At 43.4% G+C, this 24,582-nt stretch overlaps 1 protein-coding gene across 3 annotated transcripts in view; it reads left to right on the top strand.

Moving 5' to 3' along the window:
- Positions 1–24,582, top strand: part of cerkl (CERK like autophagy regulator) — a 272,030-nt gene that overhangs the window by 99,758 nt on the left and 147,690 nt on the right. For all 3 annotated transcript variants that reach the window (XM_070875804.1, XM_070875803.1, XM_070875801.1), the window contains one exon: positions 11,786–11,920. In XM_070875804.1, coding sequence (XP_070731905.1) covers positions 11,786–11,920 — 135 coding nt within the window. The remainder of the gene's footprint in view (positions 1–11,785; positions 11,921–24,582) is intronic.

Here is a 24,582-nt window from a genome sequence, read left to right as displayed (position 1 = left end):
CGTCCAATCTGAGGCAGCAGGTCCAAGTCGTGTGCAGCAATGCACCCCCAGGGTTTAACCCCGTATGCCGTCTCTTCGGAGGTTGAGTCGGAAAAGCCGGTCTGGTGAAAAACAGACAGATGCACACCTGGATATGGTGGGACTGTCAAGGGAGAACGTCGAACTTAGTCGAGAGCTCCTCCAGGCCCTGGGTGGCATTTCCGGCAACATTGCGGCACAATCTACGGAAATGAGGGAGGGTATGTTGCAGATTGCAGCTGCAATGCGGGAGAACACTGAGGCTGTCAATGCCCTGCAGCAATTGATGGTCTTGTCTTTTGGCACTGCAGTCCCCAGTGTCATATCACCCAGACCGACAGCACCTTGAGTGGTGAGGCCAAGCAAGAGCCTTCCGACTCAGAAGCCGGGCCTTCCATACTCCAAACTTCTCCAGGGGCTCCAATGACATCTCCATTGTCTACCCCCACCAACACCAGTAGAGCTCTGCGCGCCTTGCTGCATACCATCTTGGTCCCACCGCAGGTAGGGGCAAGAAGCGAGGGGGCTGGGGGTGGGTGGAGGGGAGGGTTTAAGATCGGGGTGGGGGAGAAAGGTGGCCACAGTTAAAAGACATTCAGTGCAGGGGTTGTTGCTGTTTTGTTGCTGTTTTGCTGCAGTTTTCCTCTTCATTATTTTATAAATTTTAAATGTTTTACAAATTGTGTTCAAGTTCAAAATTTATTTAAGTTTCACAATTAAAGTTTACAAAGTTTCAAGAATGTACAAATGTTTCATAAATTTACAAATGTTTTATGAATTCTTTTGTTCACCATAACCATTCTTGTGCAGTGTCTCATTTGTAGAATAAGAGGGGGAATAGTCAACATGGTGGGATAGAGTGGGCAGGTAATGGTGAAATGTGCCTTTCACTGTTCAAGCAAAGCTTTGATTTATGAGCTGCTGACGTAAGACATTTGCAGTAGCAAAAGCACCACGAGGCCTCCCCTGAGGTGGGGATGGTGACATAGATTTATCACCAGGCTCCTCCTCCTCCTCCTCCTCCCCTCTCTCCTGAGATGGACCTGCAGTCCCCAGTGGCATATCCTGTCCCCTCATGATGGCTAAGTTGTGTAGCATGCAGCACACCACAATGAATTCAGAGACCTGCTGAGGGGAGTATTGCAGTCTGCCTCCAGAGTGGTCCAGGCATCGGAAGTGCTGATTGAGCACTCCAATTGTCTTTTCGACGATGTGTGTGGCTATATGGCTGTCATTATAGCGATGCTCGGCTTATGTCTAAGGGATCCGGAGCGGGGTCATGAGCCAGGTGACGAGGCCGTAACCTTTGTCCCCCAGCATCCAGCTGACTCTCAAACAGGTATGAGACACTACTCTCGCACAAGAGGAAAGCATCATGGATGCTCCCTGGAAACTGGGCATTTACTGCCATGATGCACTGAGTATGGTCGCAAAGGGTATGTTGCAGATTGCAGCTGCAATGCGGGAGAACACTGAGGCTGTCAATGCCCTGCAGCAATTGATGGTCTTGTCTTTTGGCACTGCAGTCCCCAGTGTCATATCACCCAGACCGACAGCACCTTGAGTGGTGAGGCAAGGTGTTCGTAGGGCGATGTGCATACAGTCAATGGCAGCCTGAACCTTGGGAAAGCCAGCAATTCGTGCAAAACCCACAGCCCTCTCATTCTGTGCCTCCTTGATCATTGGGAACTTTATAAAGTCCATCCTGAATGCGTACAGTGCAGTAGTCACCTGGCGAATGCAGCTATGTGTAGCGAACTGCGAGATGCAGCATATGTCCCCTGCTTATGCCTGACAGCAGCCGGAGGCAACCAAGGCAAGTTCTGCAGTCACCTTCATCTTCACACTCCTGATGCTGCTGGTAGGCTGTAGGTCTGCCTTTATCAGCTGGCATATCTCTGTGACCACCTCTTTTCGGAAGCGTGGCCTTCGAACGCACTGCCTCTGACCGCTGCAGGTATGAGCGCTGTTCCCTGTAAACTCGCGGGGGTAAGGCCTTACCCCATACATCTGTGAGCTCTTTGATTACGCTTAAAATTCTCTTGAATAAGCCTTATTCCAGCTCAATGCTGCATGGCAAAAACAGCCAACAATAATGGCAGAGATATTACAACCCCCATTTTAAATGTCCTCAAATAGCCTTAAAAACGAACTATAAACTCATAAAAAACCTCAATGTGTAAAACGCAGCCTTCCCTCCAAATCCTTTTTTGCACTGAACTTCTGCTTCGTTTTTCAAGATGGTGTTGTTAGCGTTGGGTGGGTCCGAGCAGGTAAGACTTGATTTTTTTCCGGCGTGTTTTTGGGCGGGCGGTAAAAATGGCGTTATTGGTGAATTTTCCGCTCGTGGCAATACACGCGTTACACGCCGATTGACGTCATAAAAATGGTGAAAAAATTGGGCGGGCGATAATTTTTACCACTGCCGCAAAACTGCTGCCGAATTTTCTGCCCGGGTGCTAAATTTTGTGCGTCACGTTTACCGCTCCCCCAAATAAAATCACTTTTTCCGCCACGGCGGTAAAACCTGACGAATTTCTAGCCCTTGGTTTTGCATTTGTAGCAATCTTGAAATGCTGGGTGCTTCTGACCTGCAACTTGTAACTGACCAACAAAGTTCCCTAACCATACAATAATTTCATAAAAAGTGAAATAAAAAATGAAAAACTCACAAATTTAATGAGAGAAAGAGGAATGGGTAAATTGAGCTGGCTATAATAAAATGCAGGAGCATGTTAAAAAGGTGATTGAATTGTCAAAGAGGGACCTAGAAATGAAAACAGCAGTGGAGGCTAAAAGTAACAGTAAAAAATATTTTAGTACTAAAGCAGTAAAATAGCAGTCAATAAAGAATGTAAACCCTAAAAGTTGCAAATAGGCTTAAAACTGATGACAAAGACAAAGTTCTAAATAATATAGCAATTTCTTCCCCTAAGTATTCACGAGGATCAGTAGATTAGAAACAGACCACCCATATTCAAAAACCAGGACTAAATGGTCAGAGCCAACAACACCATTGGTCTTACTTTCATTCCTTGTAAAATAATGGAATCAGTTAACAGGAGTAACTTGAGGATAATTTCATAATAATAACCTAGTAAACTGCAGTCAACAGTATAGCTGCCTTATACTGCATGGGAGTACGAAAGGTTACATGGGAGGCATGCAAATCAAAACGCTTTAAAGAGTAGTCTTCTGTTCTGAATTTTCCTTGGCAAAAATGTTATTGATGCCTCACATTTTGTAATCCCTGCCTAAACCTCTCCGCCTTGCTACCTCTCTTTAAGATGTTCCTTAAAACCTACCTCTCATCTACCTAATATCTCCTTATGTGGCTGGGTGTCAAACTTTGTTTGATAACGCTCATATGAAGTGCCTTGGGATGTTTTACTACATTAAAGCCGCTATAAAAATGCAAGTTTGCATTGTTTTTTTAATAATCCATTTACACAAATTAAAGAATGAAAAAGACTTGACAAGGTAAGTAATCTTTCTTTTCACTGTGAGGCCACGGGAATTAATTCCTAGTCCTCATATTAGTTTAACTGCCATTTTACAGATGATGTTTTTACCGTTTTAATTATTTACCGTACATATTACATAATGAGGAGTTGTAGGACACAAAATTGTATCTTTCTTGTGATCTGCTGACCAGAATTCACCACTATGTTGTTTGCGAATTAGCTGATTAGTTTACTGATGAAATAATATCTCACAACTCTATCATTTATAATTCAGCAAATAAAGTTAATAATTACTAATTATGTAGGCATTCGATGATGACAGAATTGAGGTCAGCTATGATACCCCTATGATTAACTAGGCTGTTGACAAATTCACACTTGGTAGGGGGTGGGGGGGCGGGGGAAAGGGTACTTAAGTGAGGTACTGTAGGATGTTTGCAGATCCATACCTGAGCAAGAAGTCAACATCTTCAATACGAGAGATGGGGAAGGCAAAAACCTGCAAAAGAGGAAGAGAAGCTACAAATAAACATTCATTTGAATGCTAATCCAAATGGTAGTAAAATCTAAAATAAAACTAATAGTGTATATGTCTGAAAAGACAATTTCAACAATTGAAAATATTTTGTGAAACTGCATTTAATAAAATGCACTCAGGAAAATAAATATTTTTGGTTCCCTTCTACACATTGATTTGGTTGAGCTGTGAAAGATCTGAAAACTTAAAAATCTGTAATGGATAATTTCAAAAATAAAAACCGATTTAGCAGAAATTATACTAAAACAGCATTGTCACTCTAATAGTGTTCTATAGTAAATTATTATAATGGCTTGCTAATTAATGCAAAAGGGTCTTCAGAGATTTCAAGTGCAAAGGGTGAACAGTATTCGTAATTGTCAAAATAATGTGTCATTTAACACATGACACATGATAAAAGTATTGATTCTACTTATCAGTATTTATCTTAGTATAAAATGTTATTTCCTTTCTGCATCTGTGCTGGTCATGCATCTGTTATTAGTTAAATTGGTGTGCAAAGGTCACAGAACTGAGATAATTGGTGACAATGCAACTTAAACATATCACATTAATATTTTATTTCCTTTAAACTTTTAGAGGCAGGCTTAGAAATATAGAAGTACAGTATTGTTCAAGTAATTTTATTTGTATGACATATATGGATTTTCAGCTATTTTAAAAGTTTATTTTCTGAATTGCTTGTAGAGTTTATCAACAATTCTAAAGCTTTTATATCTATATCAGTGGTTGTTATCCCGGACACTGGGGCCACATTTTTCACCATGGATCACTCAAATGTTTATGGAGTCATAGTACACTTACTACATCTTGTGATATTTTCTGATTTTCATGAGTACCTTTATCAACATATGCTGCAGTTGGCAAAGACACAGATCAGGCTAGTACCTACATTCAGTGCAGTGAAGCATGAGTTTTCATTTGAATGTTACATATTAACTTTGGTCAGTTTTATATTAACAGAAAACAGCAGTCAGTTTTTGTATCCTAGGATACATTCAATCTGAGTTTAGTTTTGTTTATTTAAACCTGCCATATTCTAGAAAGCTTTCAAATTAAATATGAGAATATTTGGGAATTATGTATATTCGCCTATTCAGTTTTAGTCTACAGGTACCAAGTGCTATTGAGAAAGGGATGTGAAGAGAGGCACAGATGTGAGGCATAAAGTAGCGTCTCTGCTGGTCTGGCAGCTTTTGTTTCCACAACACACTGATTAACCCTCAATCTTCATGGTTCAGTAGCTCCCTGATAGATCAAGTTTAAACTCGCGTGTATTAGCACATTTGTTACTCTTAGAGGAACAGTTGGTCGTTCATTGTAGTCTGTTATTTTTTCTCCAATTTGGAGAAGTAACGGGAAAAGCTAAATGATTTAACCCTTTGTGCATTTATGTAGCCAATATACCAAAATTCAACAAGATTACATAAAATATTTGGAATTTTCAACTTTACTGTAAAGAAATTTCATGCAACCTTTTGCATTTGTCATCCATTTTGATATTCAGCATTGAAATTTGCTTTAGCAAATAAATATTAGAAAATGTATAGCACACTTGTATAGCTGCAAAGTATCCATGAGTTAATGCAGCATTTATAATTTTAGGTCAGTTGATAAAAATGAGAGAGAAACTTTGAATGCTTGAAATTGGAAAAAAGTGAGCATTCATTGATTCCTTTAATGCTTACTTGACTATACATTCAGTAAGATTAAAAGTTCTAATATTATAAACCAAGAAATGCTTTATAAACTATATAGTTCTAAACCTAGGCAGACTACAAAATATTGTTCCAGATGGGTATTGCAGTATCTCTTGTACAATTCCCAAAAGGCACATTTCATTTTATATATACCCTGCAAAGCTTTTCAATTGTGGTTTCTTATTACATGAAACAAGACCTCTGCATATGCCTCTTTGACAAAATACTCTAATGGAAACCAAAGGACACCATTGTGAAGAATACTTACTTTTTGAGGTCATTTTCTTTAATAGGGGATTTGGGAAGCAATAACACACACAGGGCTAGATTTTTGGTTTTCAGCGAAAAAGGTAATTTTACGCCAAAATTACCATTTTCGCTGCGCTACCGTTTTTAGACCTAACTTTCAGCCTTTACTCATCAGTAAAATCGTCATTGCATATGGATTCGCAGTGCAAACCGCAAGTTTCAGCAACTTTAGGCCGAGGCCGGTAGCACTACGAGAGAGGTCTTGGGGGGGGTGGGGGGGGGGGTGGAAATTGCAAAAAAACAGAAAAAATAACATTCACAAACATTCAAAAAACCGTTTACCTAATAAATTGCTGCAAAATAATTTTAAAAATAAAAACTTTTACTTACCTTTTTGCAGGTCTTCATACTTACCGCTACTCATTTTTAGAGTGGAAGCAAGTCTTCCTCGATTCCGAGGGATTGCCTGTGATGATGATGATGACCGACAGGTTTGACCTGTTGTTATTCTGGGCATGGCGGAGAGTGCCGAAAGTACGATGGCAACGCAATCCGTGGCGTTGCACGTCGATTCACATTGGTGCTCCTCTCCCCGGCGGTACGTGAAAGCGCCGCTGCAAAGAGGGGGCCGAGGATCCCGCTGACCGGGTTATCGCCGTGGAGGGTCAAATCGCGGCAAAAACCCGGTCGCAACGTCAGCCAAGATCTAGCCGTAAATGTTTTCCCTGATCCAGTGTTTGGGAACTAAGATCATATATGCCATAGAAGATTCATTCATCAAAATTGATTTTTTTTGCTACAGCTTTCAGTATTCTTATTATTAACACAATATTCAAACATGCAAAAAAAGTTAGTAAAATATTTAGTTACATTTTAGAGACATATTATGACTGGTAAAGTTGATTACCCTTGCAGAATATAAAAAAGTTTGTCAACATTAACTACATTGGCTCGGAATTTGCAGTTGTAATGACGGCAAAACTGTCAGCATTCGCTGTCATTACTGTGTAAAACCGACAGCAACTTCTGGTGTCTGCAAATGCGCAGTTAAACGCAGAAATCTTGAAGTTGCTGTCAGTGAAACCCTGCTCCTCCACAGGGTGCGTTTGCACTCTTTGCAGATGCAATCAGCACAGAATCAGTGATTTAACGTGAACTTCAACTTTCGATGCACTATTCTCGATGTAAAAAACATAGAAAAAGTCATGCTTTAATTGAGTTTTTAACAGCATGCTAAGTCATAATTACTGCAGAACAACCTCTTTGGCCCTAAAACTCTAATTTTATAAATGTGGAGTGTCATTCTCTCCATTCTGTGATAAAAATTGCATAGATTTTTTAAATAATAAAAATTCATTTTTTTTTAAAGTTTATGATATTTCAGCTTCTACCTTAATCCCATGTGTATGTCGCAATCTTTATTTTGCTCTCTGTAAAATTATTTAAAAGTGACTGATAATCAATGCTTTTTACTTGCTGTCTGTGAGAATTTTTCAATCTGATTGGCTACTCAGCCTGGTTGATGACTTCACTGATCCTGGACGCCAAAGATCCCCTATAGATGGCACCAGAATGAAATTTAAGTCGTAATAGGGGAAATTGGCAACACAGATTCTGCTAAATCTTGGTGGACAGCTTTCTTTGAGGTTAGTGGCAAGTGACGTCCCTTCGCCGCTGACCGAAAAATCCGGGCCATTATCTTCTAATCTATGTCAACTTGTCTCAGTGGTAGCACTCTTACCTCTGAATCAGAAGGTTGTGGGTTCCGGCTCCGATCTAAGACAGAAGTTTCAATTGAGCATTGTTGGAGGTGTTGTCTTTCAGATAAGTTGGTAAACCAGCCTCTTCGAGTGAACTTAAAAGATCCCATGAATGTCGAGTTCTCCTGGTGGCCTGGCCAACATTCCTCTCTCAACCAAAGCCACTAAGAAACAGATTAATTAGGCAATAATCTTGTTGCTTGTGGGACCTTACTGTACATGAATGGGCTACTGCAATTTCTGACATAAAACAGTGACTACACTTCAAAAGTAATTGATGTAAATATAAAAGCAGTCAATGTTGTGTACACTACCTGCAGGACCTGAGAATAAATGCTGAAAAAAATGGCATGCTTTAAGGAAGTTTCTGTGATAAGGCTACCAAACAGTAATATACCAGGTAGATGGCCCAAAGATACTTTCCCAAAAAAGTGTGATCCATGAAAATCCTTCACAGTTCTTTCATTGCTTATGATGTATTTCCATAACAACCACTCAAGCTATAACTGAAAACCATGCATACTGACATCCTAAAGGGCTTTCACTAGTAAATTGTTGGGGCATGACTGAAATCTCAGGTCCTTGATGTGTCCTGTGGCCTTACTTCTTCAAGACCACCTTCCAGATACACAAAGAAAGGCAGCATCCTCCAAAGGCAGCCTTCATACGACAGTGCTCATAGCTGGGATAGACACTGTCAGCCCTATCCTGGAGGGTCACATCTCCCTCTGCTTTTCTTAAGGTAATCATTCTGTAGGTAGTCCAGCCTCCAGAAGTTCTGAAGTGGTGGGAAATATTTAAGTGGGAGACCCAGTGAACCCCACCTTCAAATTATTCAATGCTTTCAGTACTATGATGATTCAAAGTCTCAATGTCTTGACCCCAGAAGACATGCATCCAGGATAGAGCTCTTTCTCAGAATTCCTCAAATCATTCATATTTTCACTGCCTAGTTTGGCTGTGTTTATTGGGATAGACTTGAGAATTGCAACAGGAGCTATTACAAATTCTCTTTAATGGCAAAATAGACAAGTGGAGGAGCTATAGAAGGGCTTCAGTGGTTGTTCCCTCTAGTAAAACCCAGAATTGGTCAAAGATTTTGTTGATAGCGCCCAAAAGAATCTGATCAATTCTGGATTTTTGTGCAAAGGGACCAGCTCTGCCATTCCATTTTCTAAACTCAGTAAAAGCTGATTTTTTTTTTTATCACTTATGACTCCAGTGTCATATTTTCCTTTTCATGCCAGTCTTCTGAACACATTTCATATGCAGATTGGAACACTGTGGCATGTTGTTTGTTCACCCTCCTGGCTGTAACAGCTCCTGGGATTTTCAGTCAGCTGTGGTGCTGTTTTATCCTTGGTGTCCTGCTGCCATTAATATATTCATGTGGAGTGTATCTTGACTTGTGCCAGTTGCAACAGATAAATTATTTCCACTCCGTAAATGTTGCATTTACATCCATGCCCAGAATAATGCATTTATGGAAGGTGATGTAAAAATAGTTTGTTCATAGTGATGTGGTGAAACCTACAAGTATTTATTTGTTCATAATGCTTCCATATACATCATTAACAAGTCAAAACTGCCTAACTTTGCTTTGCTTGAGGTTACACCTGAAAATCAAGTAAAAATTCAAACTCTTAGACCTGGTGCAAATGTCTGTGATGGCTGGGAATTAAACTAAGTACCTTATTTTCTGGCACAGTGCAAAACTGTGTTATGGCACTATTCTCATCCCCATACCTAACTTAATACCTGTGAATTTGTAACAATTTAATAGTTACGAATGTTTAGCTGCAGGTTAGTCCATCTTAAATAGACTTTTAAAAATCTATGCAACTTATTATGAAGGTGAAAGAGTTAATTGCTTCATTTCTCAAAGACAACGAGTACTATTTGCTCTCTGTAAACACTTGCAATAGTTACACTTGCATTTTTTATTATTCAAACAACTCCAAAGATATGCCTCATGAAATATGAAATACCATGTATTTAAATATGAATTACTATAACATTAATTGTTTACAGCTTTTTGAAATATATACTTTTTGCATTTTATCCACCAAACCATTGAAAAGACGTAAAATAAACCATTTTAATAGTTAGAATATATTCAAAGTTTAACTTCTTTCATATATTTATGTTTCTTTTTTATCCTCTTGAAGTCTTCCCCTTCCTGAGCCTGACTAACAGCAGAGAATCTCCTTTGCACCTGCTCCTGCTGTGGCCCCAGTGTTTGGCAGACTAGAAATGCAGCAAATTGTAGTATCAGATCTCATCACCAACTGTGCGCCAGGGTTATCATTGAATCCCTGTTGAGAGGCGTCCCCTTCCATTCCCCAAGAGAGGACTTTTTTTCTGTTGCCTTCAGTTTCAAATCTGAACTATGACCCTGGCATTTTCCCATCTTTGCCCTTCCGTAATACCAAAGGTGATGGTGGAATGAGTCATTCCAGCTCTCCTAACATGTTCCTATGCTCATTAGCAGGTCAGGGCTTCATTGGCCTGAAGGTCATTCAGGTGTCAGATTCACATAACAAGGATGCTCTGAGGGAATTAGGGAATAAAAACTCCAGTTTATTGCACTTTGCAGATTTTCTCCAGCTGTATTAGAAAGCACAGCTGAAAACTGACCCAGTGAAGTGAAATTGAAATTGTTAAACTTTAAGAACCATAGCCAATGAGAAAATATTCCATTGCAGCATGTTCTTGATTCAGCATATGATAATGCTAACAGTTTGTAATGTTCGAAAAACTGGAAACTTCCTTCAAACTGGAAGATTTTTCTGTATTTATGGTTGCTACATAAAGGATTATACAGCTTGTCCAATTCAACAACCATCTCCCAGTTATTAGCAGAAATTCATGACTCTAAGCAATTACTCAGCACCTGACCTTTCCATGGATGAAAATAAATTCTATCATTGTGAAACAAAGAGCAATTTTACCACAAGTGGTATCCACTGAAGATGAATGAATAAATAAGAACACAATAAGAATTTTTTGGGGAGGTTGGATTTTGTAATTGTGTAAGACAGTGTGGTGACACAGCACATCAATGTGCAAATGGCGTTGTGTTGCAGAGAATAGGATTTAGACTTGTCACTGATTTCCACACATAATTAGTTCTGGATCCACATGTCAGAGGATCTGTGGTTCGAGGTGATGTTCAGAGTGGAAATAAGTCACTGCTTCACATGGAGTGGTTGGGGGAGACTGATCCAAACCTGTCGAGCACCAATTACAGAGCAGTACAAGGTAATGTCTGGAAGTTGATTGGGATTTACATGCTCTGTAGAGAGTTAAATAAAGAAAGTTAAGAAAAAGGCTCTGGGGTATTCAGACATTAGAGTTTTAATATTTCTCACTCGAGTTGCACGAGTATAATTGAGACAAAAATATGTACATCGGCCCTCAAAGCAAAGACTTCAAATCTTAACTTGTATGGATGGTTAATAGTCATTGTTCTCGTTCTGTACATGGTTTGGAGGCATTTGTAGACATCACTGTGATATGTGCTCAGGGTGGAGGATGTTTTCTGCAGATAGGGATCCACGCTCCAATTGACTAACTTTTTTGTTTTTAAAGAACATTTTAAAATCTAGCTTCAATAAATCTGTGGATACTGTAGCTAAGTTCCTGTTTTGACTTTAGACAAGAGTGCAATTGATCTACAAAATTAATGCTTGGTTTTAAAAAATCACTGCAACTTAAGTGTGCAGTTTTGATGTGTTCCCCGGGTTTACAGTTGGTAAATGGAGGAAAGTGACTGCATGGTAAATTTGTAATTTTTGCACTTTCAAATTCAAGTGCCCTACTTAGAGGTGCACCATGGGTCTAGAAATCATATGTGGGTTTCACTTGTAGGTAAATATAAAACAAGTACAAAAAAGGCAATAAAGTAGATGCTGACAGATAAATTGTGAATGTGTCCATGGGGGTCGCTACACACATGAAAATAGGGTTCTAATTATTGTTAAAATGACATAATAACTAAGAAAGCCACAATAGAGTCAGAGCTGAATTATTTATTTTTTTAAATTTATTTTGCAGGAATTTTTTCAAACAGACCAAAGTCTCTGAAAGTTATTATCAACCCATATAGTCACAAAAAGGAAGCTAAACAAGTTTATTATGAACAAGTTGCACCTCTTTTCAAGCTGGCCGACATCAAGACTGACATCACCAGTAAGTTATCCAGAGTTTCATGTGTGTATCTCCATGTCTGATGTTTGAGACTGGTACCTAGGCAACGGGGACCTTACATTAACTGTATGGTTTAATGTAACGAGGCAAACTGAATAGACTGCTAATCCCTGGCTTGACTGTGCATGTGTTGGCCACATTGAACCTCTTATTAGGTTTAAATGCTTTCTGCTTTTAAAAAATGCACACACAGAATGTTTAGCATAAATATTATAGCGTGAAGTTGTGCAGCTGAATGCCGGAGAGAGCTAAATAAAAGCCATTTATCACTAGGTTTATTTAATTATATAAAATAATACCTCAAAATTTCTAATCAGACTTGTAGATGCTCATGGGTAGTGCATTTTCTGATATTATTTCACTTGCAGCAAACATCACCCTTTATCCTCTCCTCTTCACCCTCCCTTCCAATCCTTCTCTCCCCTTCTTCCTTCCTCTCCATTCCCTTTCCCCTTTGTCTTCATCTCCCCACTCATTTCTCTACCTTCCTCTCACATCCCTCTCTTTCCCCCTCTCCACTCTGCTCCCTCTACCCCCAACCTGCCTCTTTCTTCTCTCTCCTCCTCCTTCCTTCTTTTTCTTTTTCATTATCTCCTCCTCTGCCATTTATTTTTCCCCTTCTCTCTCCTCCTCCTCTTCTTTCTCTCTCTTGTCTACTCCCCTTCCCTTCTCTATACTTCTTGCCTCTCCTCCATATTCCTCACCTCCTCCTTGCCTCTCCTCTGTACACCTCGCCTACCTCTGTCCCCTCGTCTCCCTTCTCATCCCCCCTTACCTCCGTTTCACCTTGACTTATCTCATCCACTTCTCCTCCTTGTCCTCATTCGTTACTTTTTCCATCTCCTCCCTCCCCTTCTTTTTCCACAGTTCCATCACCTTGACAACAATTGAACTCTGATCTGAAGCTCTGTTTACATAGCAACTCTTAATCATTCAAGCATAGTTTTTCTCCTGATGTCTTTTGAACTGCTTCTCCAGTTCTTTATAAAAAGCCCAGAATCTACATGATAGCTTAGCTCTTCCTACAACTACCTACCTCCTGTTTTGAGAAAGTTGTCCAAGCTCCTACTATTGCTTTTAGTCAGTTCCAAAGACTGCCCATACAGGTTTTTGATCGATTTTAGGAGTGATAAATAGTCTTTAAACAACTGCTTATCAGTTATATATTTATCTGTTTTATCAAAGAGAAGTTGACAAGGGGATCTGAGATGGACATTGAAATCAGAGGTTGAGGATTCGCTCAATTCATGGGTTAAAGGAGGATATCCCTGAGAAATTCAAGATAGGGTTACAGGGCACTGCAGATCAGAACATAAGAATTAGGAGCAGGAGTAGGCCATTCGGCCCCTCGAGCCTGCTCTGTCATTCAAGAAGATCTTCGACCTCAACTCCACTCTCCTGCACAACAGGAACAACTTGTATTTATATATCACTATCACCATATCCCTTGATTCCCTTAATATTCAAAAATCTATCCATCTCTGTCTTGAATATACTCAATGACTGAGCATCCACAGCCCTCTGGGGTAGAGAATTCCAAAGATTCACCATCCTCTGAGTGAAGAAATTTCTTATCTCAGTCCTAAATGGCCGACCCTTTATTTTGAGGCCTTGACCCCTGGTTCTTGATTCCCCAGCCATATAAAATTAAAGTTGTCGTTGTTGTTTAAATACCACTGATCCAAAATGGTGGCTGGCAGTAATTTTCTTCAAGTTACATTAATTCAATTATAAATTTGATCGTGGGAATTGCAGAAAACCGACTAATCGTGAGTCACGTGAAATTATTCTATTTTCACGTTTCCTAAACTTATAATTTGACTCTAACCAGAAAAACTGATGGAACTGTATTTAACCCAACCATGGAGGGAGCAAAATCTAAGTGGATATAGCTGACAAAGATTTTGAAAATTTTCAACCTGACCCAACTCCTGACGTCAGCCCTCCTGGCCCAAACTGATTCCTGATTGCAGCTCACACACTCGACAATAAATCACAGCTGCTGGATGCATCACTCTTAATATAAGAACATAAGAACTAGGAGCAAGAGTAGGCCATTCGGCCCCTTGAGCTTGCTCCCTCATTCAATTTGATCATGGGTGATCTTCTACCTCAACTCCACTTTCCTGCACTGTCCCCATATCCCTTGATTCCCTTAATATTTAAAAATCTCGCGATTTCCATCTTGAGTATACTCAAAGACTGAGATTCCACAGCTCTCTGGGGTAGAGAATTCCAAAGATTCACCACCCTCTGAGTGAAGATGTTTCTCCTCATCTCAGTCCTAAATGGCCGATCCTTATTCTGAGACTGTGACCCCTGGCTCTAGATGCCCCAGCTAGAGGAAACATCCTCCCTGTATCTACCCTGTCAAGCCCTGTAAAAATGTTGTATGTTTCAATGAGATCACCTCTCATTCTTTAAACTTTAGAGAATATAGGCCGAGTATACTCAATCGCTCCTCATAGGACAATCCCCCCTTCCCAGGAATCAGTCTGGTGAACCTCTGTTGCACTCCCTCTATGGCAACTATATCCTTCCTTGGGTAAAGAGATCAAAACTGTACACAATACTCCAGGTGTGGTCTCACCAGGGCCCTATATAATTGCAATAAAATGTCTTTTTACTCTTATACTCAAATCCTCTTGTAATAATGGCCAACATACCATTTGCTGTCTTAATTGCTTTGTTAACTTTCAGTGATTCATGTACAAGGACATCCAGGTCCCTCTGAACACCAACATTTCCCAGTCTCTCACCGTTTAAAAAGTATTCTGCTTTTCTATTTTTCCAACCAAAATGGATAACTTCGCATTTCTCCACATTATGGGCTCAATTTTCCCCGGTCATTTACGCCGTTTTTTTGGCGTATTTTATTTTGCAAGGTTCCCCCTGCGATCTGCGCTGGCGTAACTGACATAGTTACTATTTTTCTGGGCCAGTTTCTTTTTTGACGTCACGTTCCCTCATGTCTGCGCCATTTAAATTTTTTTTTCGCAGTTTGGCGAACATCTTTTCCTCCTAGGTCGGCGTATCTGGCCACTCCCGGAAAACCTTCTGTGCACTTAAGAAAACCAGCGCACATTGACAAATCGGCGCTGAAAGACACCATTGTTTTTAAATCGAAGATTTTGGAGAGAGTCAAGAATACTGTCAAAATCAATAATAAAGTTCAACTTTTTTTTTACCTGTCAACGTAGTAAATGTAAATTTGTTGGATTTCAGAAGTTTTCTCTTTTTTTTAAACTCACTCACACGCCACCACCGAACATCTTGAAGCAGGGCTGGAAGGTCATAGCTTTGGCCGGCAGAATCGGCCCCGCACCCGGACACGGGCTCTGGGCTCGGCAAGAAAACAAGCCTTGGGGGGGGTGGGGGGGAGGAGAGAGAGAGAGAGAGAGAGAGAGCGAGGTGCCAATCGGAAGGCTTCTGAAGACTGCAGTCATCATCATAGGCAGTCCCTCGGAATTGAGGAAGACTTGCTTCCACTCTTAAAATGAGTTCTTAGGTGGCTGAACAGTCCAATACGAGAACCACAGTCTCTGTCACAGGTGGGCCAGATAGTTGTTGCAGGAAGGGGTGGGCGGGACTGGTTTGCCGCATGCTCTTTCTGCTGCGTGATTTCTGCATGCTCTCGGCAATGAGACTTGAGCTCAGCGCCCTGTTGGATGCACTTCCTCCACTTAGGGCGGTCTTTGGCGAGGGACTCCGAGGTGTCAGTGGGGATGTTGCACTTTATCAGGGAGGCTTTGAGGGTGTCCTTGTAACGTTTCCTCTGCCCACATTTGGCTTATTTGCTGTGAAGGAGTTCCGAGTAGAGTGCTTGCTTTGGGAGTCTCGTGTCTGGCATGCGAACAATGTAGCCTGCCCAGCGGAGCTGTTCAAGTGTGGTCAGTGCTTCAATGCTGGGGATGTTGGCCTGGTCGAGGATGCTAATATTGGTGCGTCTGTCCTCCCAGGGGATTTGTAGCATCTTGCGGAGACATCGTTGGTGGTATTTCTCCAGCAACTTGAGGTGTCTACTGTACATGGCCCATGTCTCTGAGCCATACAGTAGACCATGAGCTTGGTGGCAGTTTTGAGGGCCTGGTATTTAAACACTTTTCCTCAGGCGGCCGAAGGCTGCACTGGCGCACTGGAGGCAGTGTTGAATCTTGTCGTCAATGTCTGCTCTTGTTGATAAGACGACGACATGCAGGCCATGATCCTTACCAACGGATCCATTACAGACCCAATCCACGTCCGGACCGGGGTCAAACAGGGCTGTACGAAAGCATGGACCTTACGCTAAACATCCGTAAGACAAAGGTCCTCTACCAGCCTGTCCTCGCCGCCCAGCACTGACCCCCCCCCCCCCCCCCCCCCAGTCATCAAGATCCACGGCACGGCCCTGGACAACGTGGACCATTTCCCATACCTCGGGAGACCGCAATGAATGGAGGGTGGGAGGGCGGGGGTGGGTGGGGAACAGAAGGGGAGAAGTCACAATACTAATTAGTTAAGGGGGAGGGGGGAGAGAGGAGAAGTCACAAAACTTCAATTAGTTAAGTGGGGGGCGAGAGAGGAGAAGTCACAAGACCTTGGGTGTGGTCCATCCACACAGACCTTGGGGAGAGAGAACTGCAGACCTGTCCTGCCTGCTTTCCTACCGTTTTGAGCATCTTTCAAAGGGTAAATTTAAGTATGGGGGAAATACTGACAATGCCATACCTTGTGCGAGCCTTCTGCATCATGGTGCTACGTAGGAGACAATTCGACATCATCGCATCAGGAACATCAGAGCCCGCAGGGTGCTGGGCAGGAGGCCTTAAACACCTCAGGTATATCGAGACAGGCGTTCGTACCTCCACCTGAGTGACGCAGACTGTGTCAGAAGGCTGTGTTTCTGCAAAGAAGTTGTAAGTGAGATCTGTGAGTTGGTCAAAGCAGATCTGCAACCTAGAAGCATCAGGAGGACTGCTTTGTCAGTTAAAGTGAAGGTTATAGCTGCACTTTCATTCTATGCCTCCGGCTCGTTTCAAGCTACAACTGGGGATGTATGTGCCATCTCTCAACATACAACACATGTCTGCATTTGCCAGATGATGGCTGCACTGTATGCGCAGAGGAATGACTTCATAAAGTTCGCCATGACTGCCCATGCAATCCATGACAGGGCTATAGGCTTCTCCAGAATTGCTGGCTTCCCAAAGGTACAGGGCTGCATTGATTGTACCCACATCGCCTTACAAATACTTTTGGAGGATTCCAAGATATTCAGGAGCAGAAAAGGCTTCCACTCCATTAATGTACAGCTCGTGTGTGAAGACATGCATCATATCATGTCAGTCGATGCAAGGTACCCTGGGAGCACCCACCCTACACCACAGCGTTATATCTGCCATGTTTCAGCAGCAGAAGCCAGAAGGGCAGAGCTGACTATTGGGAAACAAAGGGTACTGCTACGCCACCTGGCTCATGACGCCCCAACGCATAAACCGGACGGAAGCTGACCGTGAATACAACATGTTGCACATTGCAATGCACAGCATCATAGAGAGGACCATTGGCATCTTGAAACAGTGTTTCTGATGCCTGCACCATTCCGGAGGCTACTTGCTGCACTCTCCTGAGATTGTCAGTCAGTTCACTGTTGTGTGCTGCATGCTGCATAATTTAGCCATCATGAGGCAGCAGCACCTGGTAGAGGAAGACCCACTTGCGGTGAGAGTGGCTGATGATAATGATGTGGAAGATGCCGATGACGAGCAGGAGGAGGACAACGAGGATGAGGAAGCTATGCAAGTACCTGAGGCCGGAGCATGACGGCGGAGGAGGGCGGGCCATTGTGCCCCTTTAACGATTGCTCGAGCCTTGCGCCAGCAGCTCATCTGTGAACGCTTTACTGATGCCTGAGAGCTCAGCGACAACTATTCCACATGGAGCTGTTCCGTAATGTTGTGTTGTGTTAATGGAACATGATTCAGTTTTGATGTAACATATATTTTATTCAAAAGTTTAACAAACAGTTATTTTTGAACTTAACTTTAATAAAATTATTCTTGTATCAAACTTTACTTTAAGATCACTCTTTAAGATCACTTACAAACTTTTAAATTTGTAAATTTATATAACTTATGAAAAACTTTTATTTGAGAATAGTTACAACAGTAACAACAATAATAATAACAACAGCAAACAAAGGCTGCACACACCCATCTCTCCACCTTATTCTAAGACCACCCGCCGCGTTTGGTCCTGGACACTCCACCACCCCTGCCCGCAGGCGGTGGCACAGTGTTTCTGGGCGTGATACCAAGCTTATTCTTTCTAATATCTTGGGTACTGCGCACCTGTTGAGGGGGGTGGGGGGGGCGTCGGCGGCAGGCAGCATGTTGGAGGGCCCAGGCGGCAAGTTGGAAGGCCCGGCTTAGGGCTCTTCAGAGGCTGGTGTGGGGATTGGAGTGGGAGTGACAGTTGATTCTGTCAATGGGCGCGAGGTCTGGGCGTGTTCCCTTATTGCAGCAACTACCTCCAACATGCTGTCCCTCATGCGCCCTGACAGTGTCTCAACGACCTGCAACATTCCCTCTCTCGTGGTCAGTGACGTGGTTTGCACTACCTCTGACATTCCCCCCTCCTTTCGTGTCATTGCTGTTACTTCTCCCGACAGTCCCGCTACCCCACTGATGGCGTCCAGGAGTGATCGGGTAAGATCAATGCTCTCGCACTCAATGAAATAATCTGAACCGCATCTGTTAGATCCTGCACCTCAGGAGATTGCGGTTGAGCTTTCCTTCCCCTCCTCCCCACGGGTGTGCCTCGCTGCACCCCACCACTGGGATCCACAGCCTGGGACTGTGGGGTCCTGGGTGTGCCTCGCTGCACCCCACCACCACTGGGACCCGCACCCTCGGAAGGTGGGGCCTTGGGTGTGCTTCACTGGGACCCACCACTGGGACCCACAACCTCGGAAGGTGGGGTCCTGGGTGTGCCTCGCTGCACCCCACAACTGTGACCCGCAACCTTGGAAGGTGTGAAACCGTGGAATGTCCCATCAACACTCAAACCACTAGTCATGGAAGGGGCTGTCAGCTTAATGAGCGGCACCTCCTCCAAAGTCAGTACAGCAGTGGGAGCTTCATCCAGCTCCATCCCCTTCCCTTCCCCCTGAACCCCATGTTCTTGGTCTGGGGGAATTGGATTGGAAGATGTTCTCCTCTTCAGGCTCATCCGCGTCTGAATCATCTTCTGCATCGTCAGGATTGGCCTCAAGTGCTGCAAAATATAACAGAACACAGACAAATGGTTAGCAACAGAGGAGGGGGCAGGGTGGGTGGCATGAGTAGGCTCACACATCGCAGGCCAGGCAGCAGGTTGATTTGAAGGACCACGATGAATTTGCAGGACTTACCCTCTCCTTTGAGTGTGGGCCCAGCTTGTGAAGTGGTGATTGCTTTTCTCCAGGCAAGACCCATCAAAGCAGCGACCCTCTCTTCCAAGGGTGTCAGTGCGTATAGATTTGCCGGGCCTCCTCCTGTTCGAGTTCTTTCCCTTTTATTATGTGCCACCTTCCTCTGCAAAGATGATCACCTAACTTTTTAAAGAGGGTGTCTTTCTGCTGGGTGGGACATACAGATGGTCACATTTACAATTGCAATTCCATTGAATAAATGAAAATATTACTTAGACTAACTACTTGACCAAGATCCTGCCACTTCTTACACTGGCCTCCAGATCTCCTGGTGGTCACCATTGCACAGTAATCTTCTGCAACTTGGTTCCAGCATTTCTTCATTTCTTTGGGTGGAACTTTTATGTGACCTCTGCTGGTGTCCAGCTCCTGCCATCTGTTCTCAATCAGAGCAACTGGTGCCTCCACTTCTTCCTGTAAGAAATTCTTGGTCCTTGCACCGCATTGCATCTTGTATTGCTGCAGCTGCGATTTTTCCATTGCTTTCACACAGCACTCAACGTTCTCACACACACAACTGGCTCTTTAAAAATGGCCAATTGCCAACTCGTAGCTGTACCACGCATGCGCGTCCATTGCAACGATGTCAGAAACGTAACTTTTTTTTCCCCGCGCATGCGCAGAAGGTGCGTCATTGTTTTTCGGTGCAGACAGCAGGCTCCACCCCCCGAGGCGACTGGACACGCTGCGTGGCGCCAAATTCAAAATATACATTGGGGAAACTTTGGCAAATTATTTCCGTCGCATTTCTGGCCTAGTAAAATGGGCTTAACTCTGGCAGTACGCCAGAAAACGGGCTTGGGGAAAATTGAGCCCATATATTCCATTTGCCATGTTCTTGCCCACTCAATTAGCCTGTCTATATCCCCTTGAAGTCTCTTTGCATCCTCCACACATCTAACATTCCCACCTAACTTTGTATCATAAGCAAACTTGGATATATTACATTTGGTCCCCTCATCCAAATAGCTTGTGAATAGCTGGGGCCCAAGCACTGATCCTTGCGGCACCCCACTAGTTACAGCCTGCCAACTCGAAAATGACCCGTTTATTCCTACTCTCTGTTTTCTGTCTGTTAACCAATCCTCAATTGATGTTAGTATATTACCCCCAATCCCATGAGCCCTCATTTTGTTTAATAACCTCTTATGTGGCCCCTTATTGAATGCCTTCTGAAAATCCTAATGCACCACATCTACTGTTTCCCCTGATCTATTCTGCTAGTTACAATCTCAAATAACTCTTGACAGATTTGTCAAACATGATTTCCATTTCATAAACCCAGGTTGACTCTGCCCAATCCTATTAATATTTTCTAAGTGCCCTGTTACCATGTCCTTAATAATAGGTTCTAGCATTTTCCCTGCTACTATAGCAGGCTAACTGGTCTGTAGTTCCCTGTTTCCTCTCTCCATCCTTTCTTAAAAGCAGGGTTACATTTGCTACCTTACAAGTTACTTTCCAGGTGACATGCATTTTAAAGGAGAGATGAGGGGGTGGAACAAGATGAGGTGCTTGAAGGAGGAGAAGGTAGCACTATAGCTGGGGGAGAGATTAAGACTTAAGTTTCAATTTGGTGATAAGGTCCACACTACAAATGTAGCAATTTAGGCAGAGCATGTGGTACAAGGTTTGGTGCAGGTGTTGCCACCAAGTTTCAGTGAAAGCCACGATGTCGATGGAATTTTCCACAATAAGGTCATAGATGGCGAAAGCCTTATTTTGAAATTAACTGACATTCTGGAGGGAAATATGTTGAGGGGCGGTGATTGTTGATCCAACAGGGTCCAAGGGGGATGTGGTGGGTGGCAGGAAGGAGGTTAGCCCTCCAGTGGGTGCACTGGGTATGAAGGTCTGCAAGAGAGGAGGATGGGCAGTTGGAGTTGCTGCTGATATGGTGAATGCTGATAATGGCACAGAAGATAGCTATGGGCTTATTCAACTGTGAATTGAAGTCTTGAATGAAGGTAGGAAGGCAATGAAGCAGTGATGGAAAACAAAGAAAGACTGCAATTGTGCAGCACCTTTCATGATCTCAGGATGCCCAAAGCACTTTACAGCCAATGAAGTACTTTTGAAGTATAGTTACTGTTAGAATGTAGGAAGCACGGCAGCTATCTTGCGCAGAGCAATGTACCACAAAGAGCAATGTGATAATGACCAGATAATTTTTTTTGTGATGTTAGTTGAGGGATAAACATTGGCTAGGACACTGGGGAGAAATCCCCTGCTCTTCTTCAAAATAGTGTCACTTCTTCTTTCATATGGTAGTAGCAAAGCAAATCAAATGTCAATATCTAAGTTAGATATCCAGGCCAAAGCTTGGATATCTTGCGTGTAACGTGTAGCGTGTAACAGCATGGATATCTTGTAGGCTGCCTGCAAATTTCCTCTGAGGGCAGTGCTCAATTATGTGCTCCAGGGTCTGATTAGGAGTTCCACAGTTGCATGATGGTGATGCTTTAATCTTCCATTTATGGAAAAGGTGGCAGCATCAATCACGACCGGATCTGAGGCGGATGATGGTTGTCCACTGTTTGCGAGGACGGTTTGATCCTTCAGGTTGCACTGTGAGGTCCTCTATAAGGATCCATTCCGTATGACACAGTTTTTCCAAGCATTTCGCCATCAGTCATCAAGACTGAAGGGAGATTGCTGAAGGGCTTGGGCAAGGGTCCAAAATGGCCTTCTAGATTTGAGATGAGTTGGTGGTAGGTTGTTCAAGTCGCCTTAGATCGGCATGTATTTGCTGGTGTAGCCATTGTATTCTCTGGAGACTGCATATTCACAGCATAGTTGATGCAATGTTTGCAAGCACGGGCAGCCAAGGTGCTTGTGTTGATAAATATGTACCCGTGATAATTCTCATAGTAGAATTCAGCTGAACATCAACAGATTTGACATGCGGACTTGATAGCCATACCAGAGAGCAGTAATCCGCTATAGAGTACAGTGGGCGAGTGCTGTCGAATGGAGGATTTGAGCATCTGCCCCCCCATGTGGATCCGAGTTTCTGGATCAAGTTGATCCCTCTCTTTAGTTTCTTCCCACGGTTCTGGAAATGCTGTCTATACGACAGAGTGCGATCAAGCATGACTCCTAAATAGGAGGATTTTTTGGCATGGTTTACCTCTGCACTGCAGAAGGAGACTTTCAAAGCTTGGTTTGCTTGTTGGATGTTGAGTTGGAATGTCGAGGTGATGGTCTTCTCGGGTGGATGATGACAGCCTTCTCACGGTCCACCCTGTTACGTGATTTTAGATCACAACTGATGTCTCTAAGGATACCGAACTTGTCGTTAAATTGACTTCCCGATGACAGTAGCAAACCAAGAAAAAAGTGCCATTTTGATCCTGTGGGGAACTTTTCTAACGACCCGAGAGGGAAGACAGGAACTTGAACCCACAACCTTCTGACTCAGAGGCGAGAGTGCTACCACTGAACCACAGCTGACACCTGGATTTTGATAGGTATTGCGGGGAGGGAATAAAGTAGCTGTAGTGTATGTAGGCACCTTTAGTAATGACTCCACGAGGCAGGGTATGATACTAAAACTGTGTAGACTGTAGTCCTTTATTTGCAGCTCCTCGAGTGAGGACACCAAGCTGTGAGCTCTACACTGCAGGTAACCCTTAGGTCTCCAGCAGCAGCACCCTCTGGTGTACAGATAAGGTATGTACAATGTAAGGGTACATTCAGTGTTACATAAGTGTTACAGACTTACTTCACACAACAAACAAGCATGCATATATAACAACACTCCCCCCTAAGCATTTTTAATATACTTATTGTCATGACCTGGGGAGGTGATCAGTAGTGGGCTATGGGAGATTATGGCGAGGGTTGTGTGGGTGTCTGATGTGATCCCTGTGCTTGAGGCTGGCCTCATACATTTCCCCTCCCTCACACACAGACCATGTGGGTGTCACTGTTGTGGGGTCCCTCAAGGGGGGAGGGGATAGCCACAGCAGCAGTAGGTAGGGTACAAACACTGTGATGTGGTTAATTGTGTGGTGGTGGGCAGGGCCACAGGACTGGGTGGGATCCTTGTCCACCAATTGGGATGAGGGTCAGGTCATCCCAGGTTTGCCAGGGAACTGGAGGCTATTGGCCTCTCGCTCCTGGTGTTGGCCCTGGTGGCCAGGAGTTATAGGGCTGGTCAGGTGCAGGTTGCCATTGGTGATGGCTGTGCTGCCTATTGATCACTGTCCTTGTAGTGGGTCTGCTCCCACTGGGTGTGTGTGTGTCCTTCCAAGGGCATCACATTAGTTCCAAAGGTCCAGGATACATGGTCTGGTAGCCAGCTGGACCTGGGGGTCTCCCACAGGGGGATTAGCATGGTCCCTGTAGAACCCAATGTCCTTTAGCAGTGTCCTACCTGTGTACATGACACCTTGACTCCGATCACACATAGTCAAGCCTACCTTATAAACTACAGTATTTGCATCAATTGTGGGTGTCATGGTCTCACCAGACATAGTTACATTAGGCATTTCACACTCTCTGCCATAATTATCAAACATAACAAACTTGTTCTTAACCTTACTAACACATGCATTCATCTCATTAGTCACATTAGTTACACCAGCATCACAATTCATGGTTACATTGCATACATTATCATACTTGCACCCTTTTATTGCATCTTTAGCTTTAAAGTCCTTGTCCTCATTTAGTTGAAACTGCCCCTTTAAATTTGTTTGGTTACTGGCCTCTTTTAAGGGAGCCTTCCAATTCCACTGGCCGCTCGGTGCCACGTGTCGCTCCTCCAATGCTGCCCGTCGTGGTATGGCCGCGACTATTTTGATTGCAGATTCTTCTCCTCGTGGTGCCGCCGCCATCTTCCGGCTCTCCTGCAGGTAGGCTATGGTGGTCTTTTCTTCCACAGGATTGGCCCCGGACATCGGGAATCCACTTCTTTCGACGATGTTCACCTCTTGGAGTCCTGCCCCGGCCTGGACAGTGGAGTTTGGATTTTCGGTTCTGTAGATTTCACCGTGATGTTGTGGAGTCGTCGCCGCACAGTCAAGCTGGGGCTAGCAAGTCCCTGACGAGACAATGGATGGTGGGCCCACAACTTCTAAGTAGGATGGCCCTGAGCTTGTTCGGCCGTGTAGCCGGTGTGTCCCCATCCAGGTCGTTAGCTATAAAGAAATGTTCCAATCTTTTTACAAAAGCGTCCCAATCTTCC

Source organism: Pristiophorus japonicus, chromosome 3 (assembly GCF_044704955.1).
Source record: "Pristiophorus japonicus isolate sPriJap1 chromosome 3, sPriJap1.hap1, whole genome shotgun sequence".
Lineage (NCBI taxonomy): Eukaryota > Metazoa > Chordata > Chondrichthyes > Pristiophoridae > Pristiophorus > Pristiophorus japonicus.
This window is presented reverse-complemented; position numbering and strand designations above follow the sequence as displayed.